This window comes from Hetaerina americana, unplaced genomic scaffold (genome assembly GCF_022747635.1).
Source record: "Hetaerina americana unplaced genomic scaffold, ioHetAmer1.1.p SCAF_6, whole genome shotgun sequence".
Taxonomy (NCBI): Eukaryota; Metazoa; Arthropoda; class Insecta; order Odonata; family Calopterygidae; genus Hetaerina; species Hetaerina americana.
In genome coordinates this window covers 67,617,108-67,629,763 of record NW_027287205.1, presented here as the reverse complement: position 1 = coordinate 67,629,763, position 12,656 = coordinate 67,617,108, and the positions used below count along the sequence as shown (strand labels likewise).

At 34.3% G+C, this 12,656-nt stretch overlaps 1 protein-coding gene across 1 annotated transcript in view; it reads left to right on the top strand.

The window, feature by feature from the left end:
• The window catches only part of LOC139695464 (neuroendocrine convertase 1-like), a 154,384-nt gene extending 141,937 nt beyond the window's left edge, over window positions 1–12,447 (top strand). Inside the window, exons 10-15 of the mRNA XM_071594250.1 lie at window positions 3,334–3,552; window positions 4,725–4,942; window positions 5,072–5,205; window positions 9,932–10,066; window positions 11,287–11,427; window positions 12,379–12,447. Of these exons, the coding sequence (XP_071450351.1) occupies window positions 3,334–3,552; window positions 4,725–4,942; window positions 5,072–5,205; window positions 9,932–10,066; window positions 11,287–11,427; window positions 12,379–12,447 (916 nt within the window). The remainder of the gene's footprint in view (window positions 1–3,333; window positions 3,553–4,724; window positions 4,943–5,071; window positions 5,206–9,931; window positions 10,067–11,286; window positions 11,428–12,378) is intronic.
• Window positions 12,448–12,656: the final 209 nt, after the last annotated feature.

Genomic DNA, 12,656 nt, shown 5'->3' with positions numbered 1-12,656 from the left:
TCTCCTTAGCCATTAAATGCTAAGAGGCTAAGTGGTACATATAGTAGGATGCTACTGGCAACAGCACTGCTAATGCTAATGATGGTGCCTGTTGAAAGAGATGGGTAGGGAGAATAAGGTTGTGAGATTGCCCTCACTGGTGTGTTAACTGGAAAGCTTGACAGGGGTTTCGTAGTCTTAGGGAGAACTTACACCTGAGAAAATAGTGGGTTGAGATATCCTGCCAAAAATATTATTTTATGTTATCCTAAGAATTATATGGAACTTCATTTTGAAAAGCAAACAGTTTTTTTCTTTCGATCATTGTTTCATTTTAGCAATTCAAGGTAAAAGGAGTATTTATACATTGAGCACTGTGGGAGCTGGCATAGACCTTTTTGCATTTTGTACAAATCAATATTTTGAGCTGCCCATTTTGGTCTTATATAGTTCACTGCATAAAATGTGTAAGAAAAATAAACTTTTTAATAGATAGGGCATTTTACAATGAAAACTCTCAAGCAAGGTGATAATGACTCATAATGATGAGCTTATTGCTAACTTGGAATGCAATGAGATTAGACAAGATGAGATTAGAGTATTTTTAGACGTGAGAATGAAGAAACAGAGAAAATAGGTTGGATAAATGATCAAAAACTAAGAAGTTCATAAATGGATAACTTACAGGAAGGCATTTGAAAAATAAAAAAGGATGAATGATGGAAATGATGAAAATCACTGGGATGTTTGAGGTTATTACATAAGATTCAAAGTTTGAAATTTGGATAAGAGGTAAGAATGTGGGCATGAGGGAAGAATGGAATAAGCTTTTGGGATAGCATGAAGATGATAAAGGAAGATAGAATACCTTAGCAGCTGAAGAAGGAATGGTAATGTGTTGAATATGTTTTATACCTATGTTTTCATGATGGATTAGGGACTTGCTAAGCCTAAAATAAATACCATCAATGGTCTTTTTTTCTGACATTGTACAAATATGCATAAGACCTTAAGGGTTATTAGGTGGTCTTCCTAGTCCTATAAAGAGTGACCTACATAAGTCTGTTGGTGGGGAGAAAATAGTAGCTACAATAGTCTTTCTCTGAAGGATTAACATTTACCATACATCTGGGGCATTGCCCCAAAGTCCTAATCCAGGTTTAAATGGCAGTGAAATGGAGAATAGTAAATAGGTCTATAGTAACAGGTAAGAATTAGCATCATAGTTTCTAAACATTATAGAGATTTTGAAAATTTCTTTGATGTGACAAGAATATGTTATCCAGGTTAGCTTGTTATCAATGTAGATTCCCAAAAGCTTAATTTATTTAATAACACTTGAGCTGAGACTCAGGCTGAATAGTAAATCCTGAGTTACTTCTGTGTTTAGGGCCAATCTAGTGAAGAGAAGCAGCCAGGAGTGTGTGAGAGAATATTTCTTGATAACGTCTTTTCAACTTCACTAACATCTTTCGGATGTTAGTGAATCCTGTGGCATCTGTGGGATTATGGAATTAGATGTAACATTGGGAGAAATATCATTGATCATGACAAGTAAAAGTAAGGAGGAAAGGGCTGAACTTAAGGAACAGCATATTGGACTAGAAAGACATTAGATCTGTGTCCATCTAATTAAATGATAAGTGCTCCATACTCAAAGCAGGATTTTATCAGATTAAGCTTATGACCCTGAATTGATGGTACTATAATGTTATCAGCAGCTGACAATGTGACTCAGAATTAAAATTTTGGTGTCAAAATACTACCAGGTCTGTCTTCAAAAGAATTTAGAATTAATTTAACTGAATAATTTACCCCCCCCCATGGACTATCACCTTGATGTGGTGGAAGGGCTTGTGCATTCTGATGCCCCTAGAGCTGTGCTGGTGGGAGCAAAGATATTTACTTACTCTAGGGTCATCCATGGTCGAATTTTAGGAGCCAGATGGAAGGTAGTCCACACAGTGTCTGTTCCTCAGTGAGGCGGTTGCAATGGCGTCTGACCCCAGAGGGGCGGCCAGTAAGTGATGGTGTCACGTTAAAAACACTATTTAGGAAGGCAACAGGAAACCAACTCAATTATATTATCCCTAGAATTACATTACTTGGTATTTATGAAATCAATTTTGTTAAAAAAGTATGAATACAATAATGGTTACTCAGTTCAATTGGTATGGTATGAGAATAAATGTAAACAGAAAGAATGCTATGCAGTTTTCCAGAAAGAGAAAGGCCAAGTTAAATATCAAAATTGGAGTACATGAACTAGAGCATATGGAACAGTTTACCTATCTCAGAAGTGTTTTAGATCAAAATGGTCAAAGTTGTGGGGACATAGGATGGAGATTTGGGTTGGGCATAGAAGCTTTCATAAGGAGGAGGGAATTTATGGCAGGAGCATTGAGTAAGGATCATAAGAAAAAGCTCCTCAAAATTTTTGCATGGATTGTGGATTTGTGCAGCATGGAAGCATTATTGTTGAAGCAAAATAATAGAGGTAGATTGGACGACTTTGAAATGTGGGTGTGAAGAAGAATGGAGAAGGTGAAATGGGCAGAAAGGAAAACAAATGAGAAAGTGGTGGTGGTGGTAGGTATAGTGGGGAAGGAAAGAGGGTTGCTGGGAGAAATCATAAACAGATAGAAGAAATGGATGCAAAGCATATTTATTGGCAGAGGGATATTGAAGACTGTTATAGGGGGGAGAATGTTAGGCAAACTAGAACAGGAAATAAATAGGATAGGCATATTAGACAAAATGAAAAGAGGAAAGAAGTATGTGGAATTGAAAATCAGCCAACTTTTATGTTGGATGCCAGGTTGTTTTGTCATGCAAGACAAGGGATTTGTCACTGGACCATTTGGTAGCTTGTATTTATGCAAATACCTACCTTAACTGGTAGATTGCATATAATAAAATAATAATATAATCCACAGCTTGAATAGTTATTTACCTAGCCTAAAACCAAATTTTGAGGCGAACTAAATCGTCCATCAAAATGAGATTAGTTGATATATTATTATCATTCAAATATTTACCAAAGATGGGAATGATGGATACTGGGTGATAACTGGATGGACTATCCCAGTCTTCTTTTTTGTTGAATGGCATTGTTTTGACAATTTCAAAACATCAGGAATAATTCCAGATTGTTACCAGGCTTCTACAGAGTCTCTCTAGAATACATTTTATATGTGCAGACTTTATAATATTTTTGTGTAATATATTATGCGCTTCATGTAGTGTGAAAATTTAGTGTGTTTTCAAAGTCTTGTACCACAAAACCCACAATATCATCTGCAATATGAATGTAAAGATCAAACCTGCCTAAAAATTCATTATTTTTCATATCAGTCCATCTCTTACATGGAGAGATGTTCAGCATTTGGTAGTTTGGACATCCCAACCATCACCACTAGCTCATAATATGGGCTGGAAGAAAAATGGAGCCGGACTATTGGTCAACCCAAGGTTTGGGTTTGGATTAATGGATGCATTTTCACTAGTAAATGCTGCAGAGCAATGGGTTACAGTCCCAACACCAGGAATCTGCTTAGTGCAAGCAGAAATGAGGTAATGCATTATCTTTTGATTTAGGTTTAAGTACACCTGAATATATATTTCAATCCTACTTCCGCGGTCTGAACTCTGAAATGTTACTTGCCAATGTGTAGCCTCCCATTTAAAACTGATATTTTACTTTTTATCATTTAAATGTGTACAGCTATAATTCATTCAGACTTTCAGAAAAGTTATGACCTTAAAAACTGTTGTTGATTTGTATTAAAGTGGTATAGGTTATTAGCACAGTTATATATTAAAATACTGTTCCCACAAAGGTTGCAAATAACATGCAATATGCCCTAAGTGGAGACTTGACGAGGAGGGATTGAAGGTTTACCGCTAGGCTTACCTCTTTTTTTGTATTATTCATGTGGACAGACATGAAAAATTACACAAGCCTAACCATTTCAAGCTTTTGGAATAAATCCAAGTTTTCAAGAAATTACAGATATTAGTAATATTTACATTGTAACTGGTACAAAAATAGAAACAATAAAACCTCACCTGTATAAAGCCGAATAATAATTATTATAAGGTTTTCTAATGACATAAATGATATGGAAGATTTCTGAATCAAAGTGTTGATTCACTTAGCATGAAATCTCAATTTTATTTATGAGCTAAATAAACGGATGAAAATTATGGGTTTTAGTTAAAATATCTCCTTTTAAAATCAGCTCATTTAATACATTGAACAAAAATGAAACAAATTAAGGTTACCATTCAATTAGGGCTTCCTTATTGTGATATCTGAGATTTATCAGGTGGTTAAATCCCATATATTTGGCAAATCTCAAAAAGATCAATGCATTGCCTTGCTGGAATAATGGAAGAAGTTCAAGCCAATTGTCTATCGCTTCCAAAAAGGGTTGCAGATTATGAGGCTCTGTCATTTACCGCTCAGAAAATAGGCAGGAGATGGGAAAACATAAAATATAATGGCATTCTCACTTTCAAAACTTTACTGATGAACTAATAGGGTATTATGAGAAGTTTCCTTTGTTTCTACCATGAAAATTGCTCAAGGTTACCTTATACCTGGATTCTAACAGTAATTTCTAATGATTAAGCACTCTTTGAAAAAAGCTCATTTTTTCTTCTCTTTAGATTCACCTAAAAAATAATGTACTCATATTTTGATCTAGACTAGCATTGAAAACATTTCTCAAAATATATTTCAGTAACAACATGGTTTTAACATCAAATTCGCCCATTGAGCTTATTTTCTACTCCACGGGATGCAGGAGACCTCAAAAGGAATCACTTGATTATTATTTATATAAGAAAAGCACAAATGAAGAGGGAGAAGAAATCAATTACTTGGAACATATTGAACTAGAGGCTAGTATTAATTACTCTGTCAGAGGAGCACTTCAAATATACTTGACCTCGCCTTCTGGTAATTATTCACTCCATTTATTTTGATCAATGATTACTAATGTAAATTTCATAGCCACCCAATTTATTTTATAACTCTGCTTAAAATTCAATATAATTTAGCTCATAAACCAAAACATCTTTATATAAGGTACAACTGCACAACTTCTAAAGGTGAGGCCAGCTGATGATTCTAGTAATGGATTTCAACGATGGAGATTCATGTCTGTTTTAACATGGGCTGAAAATCCAACGGGCATATGGAAACTCCTTATCCAAGACCCAGTATGTATCACCATAATTATCACTTTATGTTTTCATAATTTAACCACTTAATTTTTTACAATATTTGAATGTATTGGAAGTATTATAACAATGAAGAATCCTAAGATTGATTTAATGTATTTCTCCAACAGATGACTGTCCTAATTAACACCCTCTTGCCTTTAAACATTAGCTCTTTCCTTAGCCATAGAATCTGGGGCTGCCTTGGTAGTTTCTCAGTTCAAATTGTCCCACAGAATTATCTCCAGCAGAGTACTGTGCCTCAACATATGCCAAATGAGTTTATCCCCTTACCTTTGCAGTGCTTTCAGCAAACCCATAAATGCAATAAATGTTCCTTGTTCAATAACTGTTTCTCTTTCCTGTTATAAGGTAAAGGACCAAAATGTACTTTAACTGTATATTAATTATGTTCTATTCCACTATTGCTCTTATCACTGAAATGGAATCATGTGCTTTCCTCCCCCATCTAAACATAAATGACCGTCAACTATTTATTCTTTGTGCTATTACATAACCTACTGAATACTCTAATTAATAGATTTACATTTGATATTTAACTTATGGTTTCACATTCTTCATATACTTTTGGTTCAATCTTTTTCCAGATGGGAACGAAATTGGCAAAATGAATTCTGCTGGCTAAATTCTTCTCTCAATATATTATAGAATTATTAAGAAATAACCCTTCCTTCCATAGTTTCTTGAGTGCATAGTTATTCTTTATAGATGTTATCCATTCCTCAATCCTTGTGTGACTACATTTCCAATCAAAGTTTTTTCTATCTTGCAATTTAGCAACTCCAGAATTTCTTGTCTTAATGACATTCCTCTTCTCTTTCAATACTAGCTGATCTAATCTCATCATTATAAAACTCTTATGTATATCCATTCCACTCACACTGAATGCATTTCAACACCATTAATGACTTTCATGTCAATACCAATTAGTATACATAGGACTAATCTTGCATGGGCTGTATAGTGTTTACCTTGTTATACCTGCATAGTGGCTGCCTTGTTATATCCCCTGAAAATCAATTCCTCCCAACATTTTGCAAAGAGGATACTCCAAATTTCTCATCTGTGAAATATCTCCAAATTAATGCTATCCCATTTCCTTCTCTCATCCACCCTCCTAATTATCCCTCATAGAATCTACTGCTTCTTAATGCTTACTTTTCCTAATGTTCCTTTGCTGATCATTATCCCTTTATTTTTAAAGTCTGTCTTTCCCCAATAATTCCAAGCTTTTTATCTTGAGTGATATCTTTATTAAATTTTTTCCTCCCTTCATCCCTTCCAACATGCCTATCCTATTCCTGCTCCTTCCCCATTCTCCCCTCTATTACAGTCTTCAACATCCCATAACCAATCAAAACACCCTGAATGCATCTTTCCTGCCTCCTTTTGAGTTCTTCCAGCAATCATCTCTCCTGCCCCATCATACCTAGCACTTCCTCATTTGTTTTACTTTCTTTCCACTTCACCTTCTCCATCCTCCTCTACACCTATGTTTCAAAAGCCTCCCATCTATGCCTATTATCCTACTTCAATGAAAATATTTCTGCACCACACAAAACCATGCTCAAAATAAAGGTTTCAATGAAACTTTTATTAGTATCCTTACTCAAAGTCCCCATCATTAATTCCCTCCTCCTAGTGAAAGCTTCTTTACCCGATAAAATTCTTCTCCAAATTTCCCTGCTTTGATCCAAAACACTTCTGAAATAGGTAAACTGTTCCAACTGCTCTACTTTTTGCCCTTCTATTTTAACATATAGCTTAGCTTTCCTCTTCATAGAAAACCTAATAACACCCCTATGTTTCATTTACATTCATTCTCAAACCTATTCCACTGACTCAATGCACCCAGCATAGGTAGCAACTTCTTGACTAACTGACAAGTTAAAGCTTGATCATCAGTAAACTTAACTGATTTTATGAATTCCCTGTCAGCTTTCATTCCTATCTCTAGTTTTTTCCCATTCCTTTTTTACCATTTCCACCACATATACGTTGAAAAGTGCAGGTAAAACTGGACACCCCTGTCATACTCCTCTTTCTAACACTGCCCATTCCAAATCTCCTTCTATCACTCACACCTAAGCAGTCTGCAATGTGTACCGGTTACTGATAAGTTGTCTATCCCCAATCTACTCCTATCTTCCTTGATATATTCATTAATTCGTTCAAATTTACTCTATCAAATAGCTTATCAAAATTTTCCAAGCAAACCAATACATCCTGATTGTATTTCATATTCTTCTCTTTTAATGATATCATTACTGCTATGGCATCACGAATGCCTCTCCCCTTCCTGAACCAAAACTGATGGTCCTCTAAATATTCATTTCCCTGCTCTCCATCCCCTTATCAATGATTCTAAGGCAATTTAAGCTGTATGCAAAATAAAGCTTATTGTTCTGAGTTCCTCACATATAACATGTATATGCATTCCCTTTGTTTGGTATAGGAGAAAAAATTGATCTTACAGTCTTCTGGCCAAATTCCTCTCTCATAAATGCTATGAACTAGTACATAAAAACTCTTTATCCCACATTTCCCGAAACCCTTCAGTAATTTTGCAGCAATTTTGTCTACCCTCATGGCCTTATTTAATTTCAATTCCCTAAATGCCTTTTCTATCACACCACCAAATACCCTGGACCCAAGCTATCCTCATCTACGACATACTCTCCTAATGTGTCTAACCTTGCTGGTCTAATGCCTTCACCATACAGCTCCCCTATATACTTCTTCCATTTCTAGCGAATATTTTCTGGTTCATTGAGTATTTTTCTCGACTTATCATCAATTGTTTGCTATGATTTTTCCTTTTTACTCCCTGACGGTGCTTTCACCTACCTGCATGATGCACCTTTTCCACCCATTCTCTGTAAACTTTCCATATTCTCGCACTGCATCTTTCACCATGATCCTTTTACAGTATATTTACCCATGTCAATTTATTATTTAACTCACTGTACTTACTATACTTCCTTCTACCTAACTCTGTATTTCCATACTTTCATTTCCTTCTCTCATCTATCTCTCTAATTATCTCATCCGTGACCCATGGTTTCCTTGTCCTTTCACATTTACAGTTCCTATAGTTTCTTTTGCAGCTTTCGACATCCCTTTCTAGATACATTCCTATTTTCTTTGATAGTACTTAGCTCTTTACCATCCTCCATGATTTTCTCTACAGTCTGCTGATACTTCCTTCTTGTCAATCCATTTAATGCTTCTATATTCCATTTCCTTGCCTACCCCCCTTGTCTTTTTGAAACCGATGCTACACTTCAAAACAACTAAATTATGATCAGAGTTCATATCCACTCATAAGAAGCTGTGCAAATTGATGACTGTTCCTAAATTTGTGCCTAACCATAATATAATCTAAGCTATAACTTTCTGTATCCCCTGACATTTTCCAATTATACCAATGCTTTATGAGATGTCTAAACCGAGTGTTGGTGATGATGAACCTCTGACTCCTGCAGAATTGTATTACTTTCCCCCACAGTCATTTGTTGTACCTAAACCATAGGGCCTTACCTCACTAACATCTCTTCCTTTGCCTACTGTTGTATTTCAATCCTCCATGGCTACCAAATGATTCCACCAAATGACCAAGTTCTTTGGCTCCACTTTACTTCTACTAATAATATTCCACTAGTCACTTTCTCTATGTTTACCATGCTTCTACCTACTTTCTTTCTTAGTATTATAGCCATCTCTCATTGACTCTCTTCCCCTCTGATCTATATTACTTTATAAGTATCACTCCAGTAATCCCCACTACCCTTCCATCTCACCAAACATAGCCCTAAAGTATCAATATTTCCTCTCTTAATCTCTTGCTTTACATTCTCTAATTTCCCATCCTCATCACTATCCTTACATTCCAAGTTCCTATTTTAACTAATTTGATCATTTTCTGAGTATCTATGCAGCCACTGTCATTGTTTTTGCTTTACACACAAAGCAAATATAAAGGAAAACTGGCTTGTAAGAGCATATGGGGTTTGGTGATTTAATATGGAATAATTAATTAATAGCTTAAGTGGAGGGCCTTTTAAATAGTAATGCATGTCAGATAGATTGAACACCGTGTAGGCTATAATCTTTTCAGGCATCTGTACTGTGATGATCTCCTTTTTCAAAGTGTATGGTTTTCCACTGAGCCATTTCTTTTAAGTTTGGATATTAAAAAAAGTCACTGGGGGTCAAATCTGATGAATACAGTGGAATAATGTATGTATTTTTTGGACTTAAATTCCATAATTTTTACAATTGAAACTTCATAGATGTGCAGCCAAGTATTGTCTTGATGGAAGAGAATTTTTTTCTTGGTCAAATGAGGTAATATTTCTCTAAATTTCTTTGCTGTATTGATGCAATAACGTCTCATAATACTTGCCATTTATCTTTTTGTCTATCAAGTCCTTAATGCAAGTAATTGATGTAGATAATTCTGCATACATCCTAAAAAACCATGGCCATCACCTCATTGGAAGATTTCCTTTTCCGATACTTGAGTTTTTACATATTCTATGGAATTAATGAATGACCAACATGTGCCTGACAGTTAATAAATTCCTTTCCATAAATGAACATACTGATGAGATAAATTAATGAAAAATATACCTTCTTAAACATTTAACATAACCTTCTTACATACATTGAAGATATTAATCAATTTATATTCCTTCTCTTCAAGACAAAATCACAAACCAATTTCGGTGAGGTAGGTTCATCAACAGTACTTCTACTGCGAGGGACAAGAGAAATGCCAAGACATATGGAAAATGGACCAAGAAAATATGATGAGCTCTACAACAGAGTGCACAAAAAAGTATGTATGCATTTAAAGCTAACATTGTTATGAAATTAATTTTGAATTATCCCCGCCACTAAAACCTATTACATGGTGCCATTACCACCAGATATAATCAACAAATTGGCAAATATTTCCTTTATCTCCAAAAACCAGTCATTTATTTGGGATGGATCATGGTACTGTGGTTTAGAGGTATGGATGAAACTATAGGAAGAGCATTTAAACTGAGAAAATGAATTTTTTTGCTATTTAGTGATAAAAATTGCAAATTTTTTGTCATTTTCAAATGTGATAGTTAGCAAGGGGTTGATGTGAAGCAGGTCTTCCTTCAGATTTTGTTACTAGTTATGACATTGGAAAGCTGCAAAAGTAATATTATCTTGAATAGATTTGTATATTCTACCTTCAGACCATGACTTTGACCTGAAGATGATGTGCATCAAAATCAGTATTATAATAAATTAATATACAGTGGAAAAGTGTTCATTTGGTTATTATCATGTTCAAATTCCACCATATCATGTCTGAAACTATGTGATATGTTGACACCAATTGAAAACCTATACCCATCATACAAAGCTATTTAGTATAAAATTTATTTTTTCAGCCAAACCTAAAGTGCAAACACAAATTTATTTTTTTACTAGAGCTGTTGCTAAATATTGGCAATTTTTCATTGAAACTTAATTTTAAATACTTAGGAGGGTATTAAATTAAACCACGACATTGAATTAAGTTCCAACTTTGGATTGACTGTATTTTATTTACATCACCGATGTCAATGAGCCTATGCATTTCCCATTACCAGTATGAAAGATAAAGATGAATTATTTTTTTCACTTTCCTATTCACAAGTAATATTCACATAATATTCAACCCATAAGGAACTTCACCATTTCATGTTTCTCACAAAGCCCATCCTAATTCAATTACTCCATGTCATTTACTAAACATCTCCTATTTCACTTTCCACACTATGTTAAGCTAACAAGTACTCCAGCTCACATAGATAATATCTCCAAATTTCCATTTATGCAAAAATCAATCTCATAAGCATAAATCTAGCTATATGTGAAGCATTATTCTCAAAATGATGCTGCAGCCTACAATCTGCACTTAACTAAACTAAAAAGGTATTAAAGAACTTAAGCAAGAACTATTCAACTTTTTCATCAATTCATGTTGAATGCTTTTGTAAAATCTTGTATTTTTAATTATCATGTATATGATTTCAGACTGATGAAACACAGCAGGGTGATCAAGCGAGCAAAAATTCAGCACTTGGTCAGAATGAAAACTGCCATGAATCTTCTGATTTCGGAGATATTCCAAAAATATCATCCATAATCACATCAAATGGACATAAAATCGGCAGTGTAAACAGCCCAAACACAATACTGAATCAAATACTAAAATTGTATATGAAAACTAAATAATAATTGGAAACCGACTGGGAAAATTAACATGCTTACCAATGAATTGTGACATTTGAAGACAAACCTGGTAGATGATTGTTAAAACCATTTGTGTTGAGTACTTGCTATTACAATCACAGTGATGAAATTATTCTGAGAGAATTGGTATGAATCAGGTTATAGACAGCATATTTTATAATTTTATGTGTCTTCAAAAATTATGTAATTATATTCAGATAAAATTGCTCTTAAGAAATAATGTAATGGACCAATTTTCTCTTTTATTTCTGCAGATGGCATAATAAAATAAAGGCAGCTTTGCTTTCAATCCCAAATCTTGAAAATGAAAAACTTCAAAAATAACTGACAGCCATTATATACTGTTATTCAAAATGTTCATAAAAGCTCTTGATATGATACACTAAAATATTGGATTGCATAAACTTTATAATAACAAAAAGTAGGCATGTCTTCGGTACAATTAGAATAGATTCCAGCTTCAACACTAAGAAAGGAAAAAACAATCTCTAAAGTCATTCATATAAAATCACCAAATTGGATTAATTATATGGATGATGTTAAGCTCATTTTAGTGTAGGAGTCACCAAAATATCAATTGTTTGAATGGTATACTGACTTTTACAATGCATTTGACATTTTCAACTGGTAACTGAATCCTGGTCTATAATTGAACCTGAACTGTTCTCATATACCTTTCCCTTGGAACCATGCAAAAAGGATTATATAACAACTCTGGAATAAATTGATCAACCAGAATATTTTTGTACCTTAAAGAATATTATGATTTTACCATGTATTATCTTTTGTGTGAGTCATTCTGACATTTAATATTCATTGATTACCTGCATTAAATTGGTGATTCTCAATGCAGTTTTTCATTGCTCCATGCAGGAAAATCCTTTAGCATGTCATGATTCATTCGTGAACCAGCATCCATTGCGGGAGTTGAAAGAGATATGAAATACACATGTGTCATGAATAAAAATAGGTTGTTTATAAAATAATCACATGATTGGAGCGCAAAAATTAAAAGGAATTCTATCTGTAAAGGCAATTGATATGAGGCAGGTGGCAGAGAGGTGTGGACTTTCAATGTCAGCTTCAATCAAGACTAGAAAATCAAGTTTCTCCTAGTTCCCCTAATGGAAAGTGCCTCGATATATTGGAAT